Genomic DNA, 15,607 nt, shown 5'->3' on the forward strand with positions numbered 1-15,607 from the left:
CAGTGAGATGGTATGGAGAGAAGAGAGGGATATGGGAAGAAGCTTCTCCAGGAACACTAAGAGGATGTGCAAGACTTTGAGAGAAATAATGAACATTTCCAGACCAGGCAACAAGCCAGGCTGGGGTAGAGTCCTGGTGGCCGGACATGGGAGGTGGCTTTCGTTGTTTTCCCACATATACACATACACAAAAGGTCCGGGAAGTCTCTAAAGGAAGTTAAGAACGTCATTGCTCTAGCACACTGGGGCCTCCCCCCACCTCAGCTGACCCCCACCCCCACCCCAGCCAGCTGCATCCAGGGTCCAAAGGTAGAACCAGCTTTCTGCAGCCACAACTGGAGCACACAACCCTAACCCAGCGCAGCCAGGTCCGCTCGCCCCCTCCGCCGCCAATGAAACTGATCCCGCTTCTAGGTGAGTTTCTGTCCTCGACCCTGGGAGGGAGCAGGGCCGGCCAGCATTTTCCTGGCCTGCGATTTGGAGAGATCAATGTGACACCGCACCCACAGTCTGGAGTCAAAGATTCAGGACCGATCCCAACACTTAATCCGCCTTTGACTTTAGATAAGTGATTTCCCCTACCTGGACCTCAATTTCCCTGCTATAAAACTCAGTGAGTGGACCAAATATCCTCTTTAATTGGTTCGTAATTCCCTTTGGATCAGAAACTCCTTTGGGAATGTGGCAAGTCTATAAACTCCTCAAAATAGTATTTTGAAATGTATTTTTAAAAATGCAATTCCAAAAGAAACCAAATACATTAAAATATAGTTATTAATTTATTTAATTTTATTTAATTTTATTTTTTTGGTTTACAGATCTCAAATTAAGAATCTGTAAATTACATCCATAGTCTGGTTCTCTTCTGGGCCTCTCAACTTAAAAGCTGAGTCCTCCTGTCTCTAAAACTGAGAAACTATATCTTTCTTCCCTATCTTAACCAAAAAATTCCAAAGAGAGAAGAAAGCGTTAAATTCCAAGCCCTTGCAGTAAATAGGCTCCTTGAAAAGATCTTAATTTCAAGCCATAGAAACAAGCATGTGAACACCACTTTAAATGATGCTCTGTATGAAGAAAATAAATTCTTTGATGCACAGCAAATGGATTCTAAGTTAGATTTGGTCACATCTAGCTCCTGTGTAGTTTTAGCTTGGGAATCTCTTGCTACCAGATAAGGATAATTTTTCTTCTGACTTTTCTTGGAACAATAACATATAACTTATACCCATTCAGCCCCAAGTGGGTTTTCTGTGAGCAGCCTTCTTGGAACAACAATTTAAAAAAGTTTAGGGGGTGTTGGGAGGTGCATCTTCCCAAGAAGTTTTCTTATCTCTTCTTAACAGTCCACTAAAGATTATGTCCAACTTTATTTTCGTTCACTTAGAGATAAAGTTTTGCTCTGTCCTGTGTTTTCATTGTTTTTAAATTACTCCAGATTGTGCCTCTTTCCATTTCCTGAAGATTGGTCTTTGCTCTGTGAATAGTAAAAGCTGAAAATCTTAAAACTTGTGTTAATAGAAAATAGATGATTTGGGGAGAAAGTTTCCATAATTAATTGGACTACAGAAATTATGGTCTTTTTTTAAATGTGTGCATTTAAAAATGTCTGATGTTTTTTTCATATGTGAAATGCAGTTTATTGACTTTATATTATATGTCATGACTTTTTGAGTTAAGAAAAAAGTCCTTTAAAGTTTTAAGAGTTTTCAAGCATATTGTGTATATATTGCTAAACAGAAAAATGTATAGGAATTAAATCATTTTTCTTTAATTTTTAAAAGACCCAAAATGGAGGTATGATCACCTATGTGATCTTGGGATAGTCACTTTACCTGCTTAGGCCTTAGTTTCCTCCTTTTACAAATGAGGAGATTAATCTAGATTTTTCTCTAAGATGACCTTCAACTCTTAAATTTGCAGAGTATTGTAAAATGTAAATTCTATGAAGTTAGAGCATGATATTGTGTTATTTATATACCCAATCCCTACCTCAGAGCCTAGGATATCAATCAATCATTCAGCAAGCATTTATTAAGCACCTCCTCTATGTTAAGCATTGTTTCAAAGGTTGATAATCCAAAAAAAAAAAAAAAAAACAACAACAACAAAAAATAAATCAAAATAATAATAAAAAAAAAGGAAATAGTTCTTGCTATGAAAGAATTACAATTGTGGGGAGAGACAAAAACTTGATAGATAGATCAATCAATAGATAGATAGATGATAGTAATAGATAAAAAGAGAGAGAAATGATAGAAATGGGTAGATGGACAGAGAGGAATAGAATAGATAGATGAAAGATAGCTAGAACTTAATAAGTATTTGATAATAGACTAATTGGAGGTTCTGTGTCCCACCTGAAGAAGCAAGAAAATGTTGTTTTAATATTCTTAACAAAAAAAAAAATGATTGCAATATCTTGTTAGCAGTACCATTTATGGGAGCATAGGATTCATAGATTTAGAACTGGAATACCCGAGAGGCCAATCTTCTCACTTAACATTTTTGAAAACTGAAGTTTAGAAAGGTGAATGGATTTGCCCAATGACACGTAGATAATAAATATATCAGCATGGATTTAAACTTTTGTCCTCTAAACCTCACAAATTTTTCAATAACTGCAGTTATCTGATTTGAATTGTGCACTCTCCAATTGAATTTCAAAAAAAAAAAAAAGCAAAAGGAAAATGTATATTTTAAACGTCTCATTTCATTTAGTGTGCTTGTCCACTTTGCTGGATGGGGCCTTTGCTCAGAACTGTGCCAAGACCCACTGTAACCCAAAAGCAAAATGTGAGTTTCGGAACGGAGTCCAAGGCTGTTATTGTTTCCCCGGATTCACAGGAAATGGTATAACAATATGTGAAGGTAAGTATTCTCGAATAACTATTAGAATTGTTTTGGACAGAAGACTTGACTGCAAACATTGCTATTCCTTTGTTTTACCAATTGTATACAATATGTTTTTTTTTAATTGATCATCATACAGAAAACTTTTGACCTACTGAATATTGAATTTGAAATGCACCAGATCTATATCCTCTCCCTTTGAGGGATGGGGTAGCAGTTATAAGAGTGAAGGGTGTTGCCTGTATCTGTGATTTCACCCTTTGGGAAACTCCCTATGTAGAGACTCCCTTCTATTGAAAGTCTGCAACTCCCCTGTCATGAATTATTTTAGAGCATTGCCTCAAAAGCTGAGAATTCAGTGACTCACTTACTCCTTATTCTTCAGCTGGTATATATCAGAGACAGAGACAGAATTCAAGTGTTTTGGACATCAAAATTGCTCTGTCACTACATTCCTCATACAGATCTAAAGGTAGTTTATCACATGGAAAGAGACCTTCTTAACTGTGCTTAGCTGACATGAGAGCTGCAAAAAATAAAAAATTAAAAATTAAAAAAACCTTATAAAACCTTTCCATAGGATGGTGACATGCTCATGTGTTCCTTGACCACAATTTTACCTCCCCCCATAATATATTGAGATTGATTGTTGAGTCTTGAATTCCTTCCTAGAAAGTTTTCCTTCCTCACCTCTACATCTTGGCTTCCTTTAAGATTCACCTCAAATGCCTTTTCCCAGACTTCTCAGTTTTCAGCATCTTCCTCTTTGAGACTATCTTCCATTTATCTTGTATGAAGAATGTAATAATGAGACTTATGTGTATATTGTCTTCTTCATCAAAATAATAACTTCTTGAGAACAGGGATTCCCCTTCTCCTTTTTTGTGTATGTCCGGAGCTTAACACAATGCTTAGACCATAGTAAGCATGTAATAAATTCTTGTTAATTGATTGGTTGGTTGGTTGATTCCTCAGGCATCCATTTGAGAAGAACCTCTGGACCCCCAGGGATAGCAGAGAAATATGGGTTTTCCTTTGTGAAGCTAGCCAAGATTAATCCTAGTTATCAGTTTTGCATAGAAATACAATATCACATAATATATCTTAACAGACAGTAGGTAAGGTGGGAAAACTTCTGCATTTAATCATAGGATCCAAAATGGCTGAAATGTTCCTTCTTCTAGCAATAAACAATCATCATCTAAAATGTTCTTGAAAGTCCACCTCTTCCACTTCAGTCAACAACATTCATTTAAGCCTTTATTATGTGCCAGACACTATGTTAAGCATTAAAGATATGATGATAAAAGTGAAATAGCACCTGTCCTCAAGGAGTTTTTATTTTATTGAAGGAAATAATATAAAATCTCCCCAGTTTAAAAAAAGCAAGCAGGATTCACTTTGGGAATATAAATATTAACTATAAATAAATATAAATATTAACTAACATATCTTTTTGTTTAAATACAGTCCATATATAATTTATTATTCTAACATTTTTAAGGAATAATAGAAGGGTCAGCTAGGTGGTGCAATGGATAGAGCAGCTGGCCTGAAGTCAGGAGGACCTAAGTTCAAATCTGGTCTCACACTTAATGTTTCCTAGCTGTGTGACCCTGGGCAAGCCACTTAACCCCAATTTCCTCAGAAAAAAAAAAAAGAACAAGAAGGAGAAGAGAAGAGAAAGAACCCAGCCAAATCCACAACCAGGAACTGATAGAATGATAGAAACTCCCATGATTGATATGAATAAAAGTGTTAGCTTTGTTTTTTCTTCCTGTATATGTCTTTTTTTTCATGTCTCAATGTTCTGTCTTGACCACCATTTGCATGACAGTTACTACCAGCTAATCAGCTTATTACACTAGTAGGCTCTGTCTCAACATTATCCATTCTCCATAGGGTCAGAGGATTTAGAGCCAAGAGAAGTCTTATCTAATCCCAGAAGGATAATTTAACTGGCTAAACCCAAAGAACAAAAGAATATCTTGATCAGTTCAATGGTAATTAAAATAGGAAGAGGTAAAAGTGGTCCTTGTAGCACAAGCAGACCACAAAAGAAGGGAAAATTTTGTAACCTGGAGACAAAGCCCTGGTCATCTCACCTTAGTTATCTTTAACACAGTGTCTGGGACATAATGAGGGCTTAATAAATGTTTGTAGACTGAAGTGGAAGAGATAGGTTTTCAAGAACATTTCAGATGATGATTATTTATTGCTAGAAAAAGGAGCATTTCAGCCATCAGGTGGGCCAAGGGAGTGAACTTCAAGATAGCCACAAGCAGCTGAAGGAAGAGCACAGTAAACTTAATGGAAAAACATGGAAAGCAAATGAAATAAATAACTCCGGTAATAATCCCAATAGCCTTTACTTCTTTTGGTTTTTCCCAATGTCCTCTCAGTGTTTTCGGATGAAGGAGGGACAGGATCTCATTCTATACTGCCTGTTCAGTAGAGTTGCCAACGAATGGAATTTTCAAAGAGAAATTTTGGCTTGATTGGTAGGAGAAAAGCAAACAAACAAACAAAAAATAACCCTAACATCTTGAAATTTTACTAAAAAGGAATGAACTGCTTAGAGAGATGATGAATTGCCCTATACTGGATTTCTAGCAAGCTGAGGGTAGATGCTCACTTGTCAGTTGTATTATTGTGCAGGTTCCTTCTCTTTGTGTGAATTGGTCTCAGTGCCTGCTAGGGTTTCTTCTAACTCTATGTGATACTTGTGGTTCCTTTGAAGAGGTCAATAGACCAACTTTCAATAAAGAAAAAAAAAAACACAACCTTCCAAGTTATATAAATTATGTTTAAAATATAATTAAATGGTGAGTTCAGATGAGAACGGCACAATATTATACCTCTAAATGTATTTAAGACAACACTGAGGTTTTTCTAATTAAGCCAGTGTACTGAGCACTGTTAATATTGCATGTGTTTGCTTATAGCATAAACAAGTTGTATTGCGTGATTCAATTTGATAGGCTCTTAAAAAAGATTAAATATACAGCATAGTCAGGCTAAGCCTCATCATAATTAGTTTAATGCTTAAAATATGTAGAGCAAAGCTACAATGGCTTAATAGTACATTAGATCAAGCGTTCGCCTGCTCTGTACATGCAGCAGGAATTTGTAATATGCTGTTCTACAGACTCCACAAAATTCTTTTCAATAAATAATCTTGGATTTTTATGGGGTAGTTAATTGAATGGCATCATCACATTTTGATAGTTCAGTGACCTTCAGAATCGCCCCATCAATCATGTTTGCATATGTTTCCTCTCTAACCATTACTGCCAGGACAACATTTCTTAGTAAGCAGCTTTCCTACTTTGTTCTATAGGTCGGCGGCAACTGTCATAATTACCATTATTAACATCAATAATTTTTCTCCATTTGGACCTTTGCCAAACCAAGCTTTTAATGATGTTTTTAATAGTTTTTTTTAATACCTCCACCATTAACCAGGGTATATATTCTTCTTTCTTTTATTTCCTCTCTCTGTGTTGAGAACCAACTAAACAGCAGTAAATGTTTTCTATGGAAAAAAGAAAAATAGTTCAAGGTTCTTTGGTCTGCATGTTTTTCATGCTGTAAAACATTTTTAAAACATAAGAATATACCAGTTGTCAGTGATTTTTCTTTCAAGCTCCCATTTATATGCTTTAGAAAAATCCTTCGTCTTATCCAAAGGAACTTGCATACTCATTCATTTGTACAGTATTTTTACTGTCTGCTGTTTTTAACTTCCCCACTAAAAATGTCTGAATCTTTCTATTTAAAAAGGAACATTCATATTTTTAAAATATTATTTTAATCTTTGATTTTTAAATTTTTCATAAACACTTATTTTTTTTTTTGTATCTTTCACCTTCAATTCTATTTATCCACATTTTAAAAATGACAAAACAGATTCTGGAAGGTCAGGAGCATTTGGCCATGGTCACACTATTAATAAAATGGCATGTCTTCTACTACTAGCAGAGAATTCAAATTCAGATCTTCCTGTGTTTAACTGTGATATTCTATTCACTGCTTCCTACAAGCACTTTCTTTCCTCTTGCTGGAAGTTCAACTGCCAAATTCTGCATTTAAAAAATAGAGTAGCTACTGAAAATCCCTTAAAACTTCCTATTTCAGAAATCACATAAGAGCAGGGCCTCTGAAACTTCATACATGTGTGTGTGCAAAAAAATAAATAAATAAATATGTATATATACATATTTATGTTATGTGTGCATATATATATGTAGTGTATATGTGTGTGTGTATATATATATATATACACATATAGTTTTATATACACATACAGACACACACATATGATTTTCCTGTACCTTTTTCTCAGAATGTTTTAAAACAATTCATAATTGAATTATCAGTTAGAGGTGAATGATAATAAATGTTTTTTTTAATATCTATGTTTTTTAAGCCCCAATATCTGCCATGGAGATTGCAAAGAACTCCTGTAGGAAAGTACTAAAATCCATTAAAACTGACCATTTGAGAAGTCACAATTCAGAATATTCACCCTATGAAAGTGTCACATAGTCACATAAACTCATGCGCACTCATGAATGCTGTCTTCATCTTTTCTTTCTACTTCCTGCTAAAGTAACATTTGTTTACAGAGTAAAGAGAAAGCTGAACTTTTTTGGAAATTATATTACGGGGACTTGCTCCAATTTGCATAAGAAATGAAAAAATAAGCTTTGCTTTCTCCAATTTTTCTTTAGCTCTATCTCTCTGAGCTATGCAGAGATTAAAACTGGGCCCTAAATGTGGGACTTCAAGTCCATTTTAATCTTTTCATAGTTGGCAATCATAAAACTTGCTGGAGAGCTTAGGGACAACATGTTTGCTTCACCAACACATCTAATGTTCTGTATTTCTGAGTGTCTTGTATAAGCTTCCTGCCTTATCAACATTTTTAAGATTACAACTTATATTTTGTAGAAATAGATGATATTTGCTTTCATTTGGGAATGTCAAGTCCCAGGTTTTTAGGAAATCAATATATTCTATAGCCAACTCTTATTTCAGAAATTGATGACTTAATTTGAAAATTACCCAGTAGAAAACTTTTCCCCCTGCTTCTCCCTTCAAATGTCTGATTTTGGAGAAATGGTACTGCTCCCTAGATTTTTTGCTAAAGGATAGGTTAAAAAAAAAGTAAAGTAGGAAAAACTAATTTTTTAAAAAGTATATTTTTACTAATATGTTTCATCTTCATGTCACCAAAATTTACCAATATGTCCTTACTCTCATTCTTCAATAAAAAGCAATCTCTTATAATAAAGAAGAGGAACCAATATAATAATTTATTATAATAACAATTATAAAAAGGAAGGGAAAACAATGTAGCAAAATTAGCCTATACATCAAAAAAGTTTAAACTGTTTCCAGTGCTCATAAGAGATGGCCTCTCTTATATCTGTTTTTTGAGGACAAAATTGGTTGCTCTAATTTTACAATATTCATTTCCACAAATCACCCAATTTTAATATTCAGTTTCCATATTATGTCCTTCATCAAGGCTTCCTGATTGCCTCCTCTTCCCAATAGGTAACAGATTTTCTCAATCCAGAATCACACAAGAGTTTTATTGCACCTCTCTTATTCACTTATCTTTGGATTATTTTGTATCATAATCATTTGTGTGTTTCTCTCCCCAGTAGAATATGAGGTCAGGGACTATATTTTTTCTTTAAAAAAGTCATTATTGAAATTTTTTATTTGCTACATCTAGCAGACTACTCCTCAAATAGCTGACATATAAACATTTTTATTGGTGCTGATTTATTACTTTAGGCATCTTAGAATCAGAAGATTGATCAAACTTTTGGGGACGATGATGTTTTTGGTAATTTTGTTTATTTCATTTAACTTCTCCACACATAGATAATAGCTATGGGTTACCAGTCTTATTCTAAATTATGTGTAAGTGTAGGGATAATAATACTAATCACTCAAAATTATATGATCCTTTAAGATTTATAAAATGCTTTCCCAATTTTAAAATTAAAAATTAGAAATTATATGAGAACTGACTGGCATCTTGGCATTTGCAACTCGAAGGACCAAGCATTCCCTTCTCAATTCACAACAGTCCTTGAGCTAATTAATAAGACATTATTATCTTTCACTTTAGGGATGGGGAAACTTTGAGAGGCTTAATTGCATGCCTGCAACACAATTAATATTGTGTGTGAAGTATGATTTGAACCCAGGATAATTTAGCTTATTTTCAAGTGTCTGAGTGTCTCTTAACTTCACAAGAATTAGGCCAATAACATAGCAAGATAAAAGAATTAATTTGATTAAGTCCCTTCCCATGAGGATCTTACAGTCCAGAAGGATAAAATCAAATGTGTACAAAAATAACTAAAATGCCACTGGAAATATGAAATTGAATGACTACTTAAAAGTGCTAAAAGAGGACATAATTTCAATATGAATAATCCTATTGTGTGGTTGGCTGTATTGTACCTTGCTCAGACCATATTTGGAGTAATAAGGTCAGTTTGGATGTCAGTTTTAGTGTGTTCAGAAGAGGATCCCTTCTTCGGGTGGCAAAAGAATTAGAAAATTCATCATAATGAAAAAAAAAAAACTGTGTACTCTTAGCCTGAAAAAGGGAAGACTTATAGGGTAAGGGTACAGTACAATAATGACTTAGTCTATTTGGTCCTAGAAGACAAACTAGGTACCATGTGTGGAGATTACAGAGAGACACATTCAGGCTTAATAGAAGGCAAGGCAGAGTAACCATTAGAACAATTCAAAAAGGAAAATTGACTACTTCAGGAGCCTAGATCAAATCACAGATTTGAAGCTGAAAAGGGACTTTAGAAACCATCCAATATGTCTTCCTACCTTTCATTTTTGCAGATGAGGAAACTGAACACAAAGGAGTTACTCAAGTTCATATATTAATGTCTAACATAGAATTTGAATCCAGGAGATTTGCTAGCAGAAGCTAAATGTCCTTTATCAACTTACTAATTGACCTAGGCTTCTAGATATATACTTGAGATATTTAAATACCCTTTTTGTCTCCACAGTGTATTGAGAAAGAAATCAGCAAACATTCATTAACTATGTTAAGCATTGGGGATAGTCCCCCCTTTAAGGGAGCCCACAGTCAATGAACAATTATTTACAAACAAGATTGATGATAAATATACACACATATATACATGTATGCATATGTATACATATGTGTGTATGTGTGTGTATATATATGTATATATATATATATATATATATATATATATATATATATATATATATATATATATATATATATATATAAAGATGCATGTGTCTGTGTCTATGAGTGTACTCTTCATGGCTCCATTTGGGGTTTTCATGACAAAGATACTGAAATTATTTGCCATGTCTTTCTCCATGTCATTTTACAGATGAAAAAATGGAGGCACATAAAATTAAGTGATTAGCTTAGGGTCACACAACTAGGAAGTACCTGAAACCAGATTTTAATTCAAGAAAATGAGTCTTCCTGACTTCAGCCTCAACAATCTGTCCACTGTGCTATTTATCTGCCCGACAGTAAGAGACTCTTAAGTAGAATGAGCTACTTCCAGAGGCATCAGATTCTCACTTAATGGAAATTTTGAAGAAAAAAACAAAAACTTTATTACCAACATTAGAATTAGAATCTCAGATTTAGAAAAGACCTTAGGAACTATGTAGGCTAAAATTTTCACGAGCAGGAACGTTCTCATAACAGAAAACTAAGATCTCAAAGGGCAGAACCTATTTACTGTTTGTCCTTTTATTCCCTCAAAGCCTTATATATAATATGTTTATTGTGCTCTTCTTGAATTATATTGGATCTCATCTGAGAATCCAGAGACTAAGAGAACTGAGAATCACTAAGAACTCCATATTATTATACACATTTTACAGATGAGGTTAAGTGATGTGGCTTAGAGGCAGCAAGTGTCAAGGCTGGGATTCAAATCCAACACTTCCTCACATCAAGATCAGCATTTTATCTAACATGCCCCACTGGATATTAACATCTTGATTTCTGATATAGTATCTGAACTCAGTGCACCCTTTCCAGTGCTACAAATACAATCATAGATTCAGAGTTGGACAGAATCTTAGTGGTCATTAAATTCAATCTTTTTATTATTTTTGGTAGAAAAATAAATTAAGGACCAGAAATTTTTAAGCATCTTACTCAGAATCAAATAGCTCTTAAGTGCCTGAGAAAGTATTTAAGCCCAGATCTTATTAACTTCAAGTTTAAGACTTTATGCATTACACCAAATTGAGACTCATTCCTTGGTAGAAACTGTGCTATAATTGTGGAACATGGACACAGCTTTGCCTGGCCTCCTTGAATTTTAGTCTCCTTGTTACTCAAAAGCATAGACTCTTGTTGATCATATATTCATATTTTCATTGATTTGGTCTCTTAAAATATTATTCCTAATATATGGAATATTTCTAGGGACCTGCATGTTGCTCTCACTCAGTGTTTGCAGAATCTTTGTGCCTGGATGTACACTGTTGGAGGGAATTTTACCTCACCCAATTTTATATTATTTCTTAATCTACCCTAAGTTGGAGTCAGGAAGGAATGAAACTTTTTTTTTTCTTTATGGCTTTGAAAGGACTATTATTAGCATCTGACTACAACTAAACATGTGAATAGTATTGTTGAAAAAACCCATCCCCCAATCACAAGAGGGTTTCTGAAGGTCTAGTTGATTATTCGTATAGGGAGACTTATTTGTTTAATTAAAAATGTGTTTTAACCCATGCCAAGTGTTACTAACTTCCTTTCTTTAGGAAAATTCCTTTTCATCCTTTTCAATGACTCTGAAATCAACCAACAGATTACATATTTGGAGGATGTAGGAAAATTCATTTAAGAAGCTGTTAATATATTATCTCAGATAATGTTCCACTTTCTGTCTGCCAGAGATATGATTTTATATCCTGTGTTCCTGTATCAAACATAAAATTGGTCCCATGGCCCAGAAGTAACGAATAGATTTGTCTAATTTGTTAGGCAGAAATATGAAAAAGTATTGCACAAAATGGATTTCGTAGTTGTATAAATGTAGCGCAAATTTAACAGTAAATTTTGGAAAGGTTTTTACAAAATAAAAATGTGATTTGTTTTCAGTAAGGAAGGTATACTTCACTAAATAATAAAACATTATGGCACAAGGTTATTGGGATAGATTACTGACTAGCAATACTTTCAGCTATCTAGAGCCTTGCCATATAGTGAATTGTAAAGGTCTCAGGCTTTAAATCATCATTGTTATGCTTATATTTGTGAAGTCTAAGAGAGAAACTAGTAGAAAATGTTCTAGTCAGAGGAATTAGAATATGAAAAAGAATGTTGCAGAGAAGTGTAATGGAAGATATCTTTAGATGCAACTCAGATAGTTTTTGCATTAAAATGTGAATAACAAGTATTATTGGTCAGATTGGTTTCATTACTGATAGGTTCTATTACATGGATTATATTTAATGCAATTCGATGCTATTTTCGACTTCAACCATGAAGTTTCCTCTGTGTGTCTGTGTGTATGTGTATACACTCTAATATATCATTATATTACGTGCAGAAATATAACTGGCATATTTTTGCCCAAACTCTTTGAATATAATTGTTTAAACTTATACAATTTCATTGCCAGAAGAGAGAAATATTTAAAAATTGGTCAAATCTTATATATACAAAGCACCTTATGGAGGAAATTAACACTTGGGCCTTTACTTGCCATGGATAGAGATAATGACCTTCTTTAGCAAGATCAGAATCTAACCAAACATTGTATTCTAAATATAGAGCACAAAGCCTTGTGCCATTTGTGAAAATGCTATCAGGAAGAAAACCTGAGGACTGAGTTTCTGCACTGTATTTTTTAGGGACATAGATTTAATTTAGAGATTATAGTTTGAAAATAAAATTTACAGTATGAGTGTTTTTGGCAGATAAGAAATTGATTTTGTGACCTTGGTGTGCGTTAATTGAAATATCTGGCTCTGTGTCTTGACTAGGTTAAAGGAAACCATATATGCCTGGAACCATATTATTCCTTCACCTTGAACTCTGCAATTAATCATAGTTGTAATCACCAAGAGGAAGGAAGCTACTATTTTGCTATAAAAATGGAAGTTCATTGTCTAATGAATAGGATCTTACATAATTAGCATCAAAATCAGTTGAGTCACTCCAGTCTATGATGGATTTGATTTCATTTGAATTAATATTGGCATTGAATGTACATAGAATGTTTTCCAGTAAAATATTCTTACAACATTTTTAGATATGGAGAAAGGAGCTTAAAATTTCATATTTTTTAGTAATTTTGGTAAGAAACTAAGGCCTAGAAAATGTTTGACATGCATAACCAAATCTCCTAAGGAAATTATTCAGGATCATTTAGCTAGAAAGTGATAGTGGCAGGATTTGAACTCAGGTTTTTTAGACCCAAACACAGGACTCTATCCAATTTAGAGCTCTGTGACTGAATGATAATAGTTTTTGAAAAAGTAGACTCGATAAGGAATGTATAGTCTTCTGCCACTATTCATTCTGGAATTCGACTAAGACATCTGCTGATGAATTGTGTTTACATTAAACTAATTGTTTTGCAATTTTTTCTTCTTGTTGTTGCATATGTATGGTCAATTATTATTTCTTTAAGAGAGAGCTGTGTGTACTCCATGTCATAAAGGTTCCAATGTTAACTTTTCCTGTGCCATATGGAAGATGGCTTCTGAAGATTAATTCTAGGCATATAGTCAGAGAAACCCATTGAGAATACCAAAGAAATTAGAACAGCACTCTGGTGCATATGGAGTGCAATGCAGACAAGCAGATGCTTGATTATAGCTTTATGTTTGTTCAACTAATGTTATGTTCATTGCAGCAATTTTGTTATACACCAGGATGTGGAGGAGTATGGCCTATCAGATGTACTTTAGATTTAAATTTTTGAAACTGGTTTATTTGTAGAAAAATGTTTCTGAAAGTTTCCATCAGGAAGCAGTTATTTTTCTGCCAATAGGTTATTTTCAAAACTTTAAAGAAGTTAAATCACAGCAACTGTAAATTTTTTTTTATGGTGATGAAGTAAAGAGTGATTCTGAATTGAGTTTTGATCCTGTTTTTCTTAGTAAATTTAGACAGAAAGTCTGAATAGGTATCTAATCTGGGTTAACAACTGAAAAGACTTTGAAGTCTGCAAAATTTTTATGATCATCATCCCATTTGAACCTCACAACAGTCCTATAAGCTGTATGCTGTGGCTATTATTATAGTCATTTTACAGATGAGAGAACTAGGGCTCAGTGAAGAAGTAGCATGCTCATATTCACCCAGCTAGTAAAAGTCAGAGTTGAAATCTGAACCCAGGACTGCCTGGTCCTGAGACAGCACTTGAAATGACCATGCCATAAAACCTTATTCAATTCTAATTGTCAGTATACAATGATGTCCCATTGGATTTGTGTGTAGCTTTTGCTGTTAGCTTACATTGTTTATTTTTAAATGATTGTCCCAATAATTTAGTAGACATGCTTATACAATTCTTGGATTATACTAAATTGGATGAAAATATCAAAACATTGGAAAATGGAGGATAAAGGAATAATTCAAAGGGATTTAAAATGTTAAGTTATCCTTTTAAGCCATATTTGACTTAAATTTATAATTAATGAATACAAGATAGCAAATTTTGAGAAGCAACTCAAAAAAAAGGCTTACATTTTAGAAATTTAGGCCTCTTAAGAAATAGCCATTTATTGGAATTAAAACTGCTTTGATCTCACTTTTATAAATATAAATTCTCTCTCTTATAATTTTGCAGTATTTTTAAGTAATAAGAAGGACTCACTGCTTTCTGGGGTAGCCCACTGGACTTCTGAAATGGCAATCAAGGCTTGATAAATTTATTCATAATTATGAAATTTATATTTGATTGTAAGTTCTGATTAATACAGAAGAAAGACAGTTTGTTAATTTACATTGAGCAAATACCAAGTGAATACCGAATGCTAATGTTGGGCAATTGTATTTATAATCATAACCTCACTTACCTCCTTTTCAGCATATGTTTATAACATATTACTCTTTTCTAGTTTATAAATTGTTTATGTAGGTCATATTTTAACCAAATTAGATAATGTTAACATAGTTCTTTCAAGGGTATCAACCTGTTTGTATACAATAATGTTATAAGAAAGTATGACAGAAACTATTATCCCCACGTTATTGGTGGGGAAACTGAGAAGTGTTGAGGTTAAGTGACTGATTAGATCCCATAGCCTGTAAGAGTTCTCCAGGATAAAATTCCAGATCTTTTTGCTTCAAATAATAGGTAACATTTATTTAAAGTTTAAAGGATTTAAATCCCCAGTGGTTACTGTTGGCTTCCAGAATCAAATATGAACTTTGTTTGGCACTCAAAGTCATTTAATAGACCTTTCCTGTCTTTCCTGCTATACACTCCTCAATCCCATGACACTGGCCTCCTGGATATTCAAGGAGTATTCCATCTCTCAAAGCATTTTTCCTGACTATTTTTCATGCCTGAAAAGTTATTCCTTCTCATCTCTACCTATGGGCTGCCATGACTTTCTTTAAGTCCCAAAGAAAATCCCACCTTCTACAAGAAACTTTTCCCAACACCTCTTAATGTGCACCTTCCCTCTCTATATTATGATCAAATTATTCTATCTATACCTTGTTTGTAAATATTTG

The 15,607-nt window shown here is 33.8% G+C and overlaps 1 protein-coding gene across 1 annotated transcript in view; it reads left to right on the forward strand.

The window, feature by feature from the left end:
• The first annotated feature begins 278 nt into the window (after nucleotides 1–278).
• Nucleotides 279–15,607, forward strand: part of ADGRL4 (adhesion G protein-coupled receptor L4) — a 130,170-nt gene continuing 114,841 nt past the window's right edge. The window contains 2 exon segments of the mRNA XM_074266434.1: nucleotides 279–414; nucleotides 2,719–2,868. Coding sequence (XP_074122535.1) covers nucleotides 393–414; nucleotides 2,719–2,868 — 172 coding nt within the window. The 5' untranslated portion in view covers nucleotides 279–392.

This window comes from Sminthopsis crassicaudata, chromosome 4 (assembly GCF_048593235.1).
Source record: "Sminthopsis crassicaudata isolate SCR6 chromosome 4, ASM4859323v1, whole genome shotgun sequence".
In the NCBI taxonomy this organism is placed as follows: domain Eukaryota; kingdom Metazoa; phylum Chordata; class Mammalia; order Dasyuromorphia; family Dasyuridae; genus Sminthopsis; species Sminthopsis crassicaudata.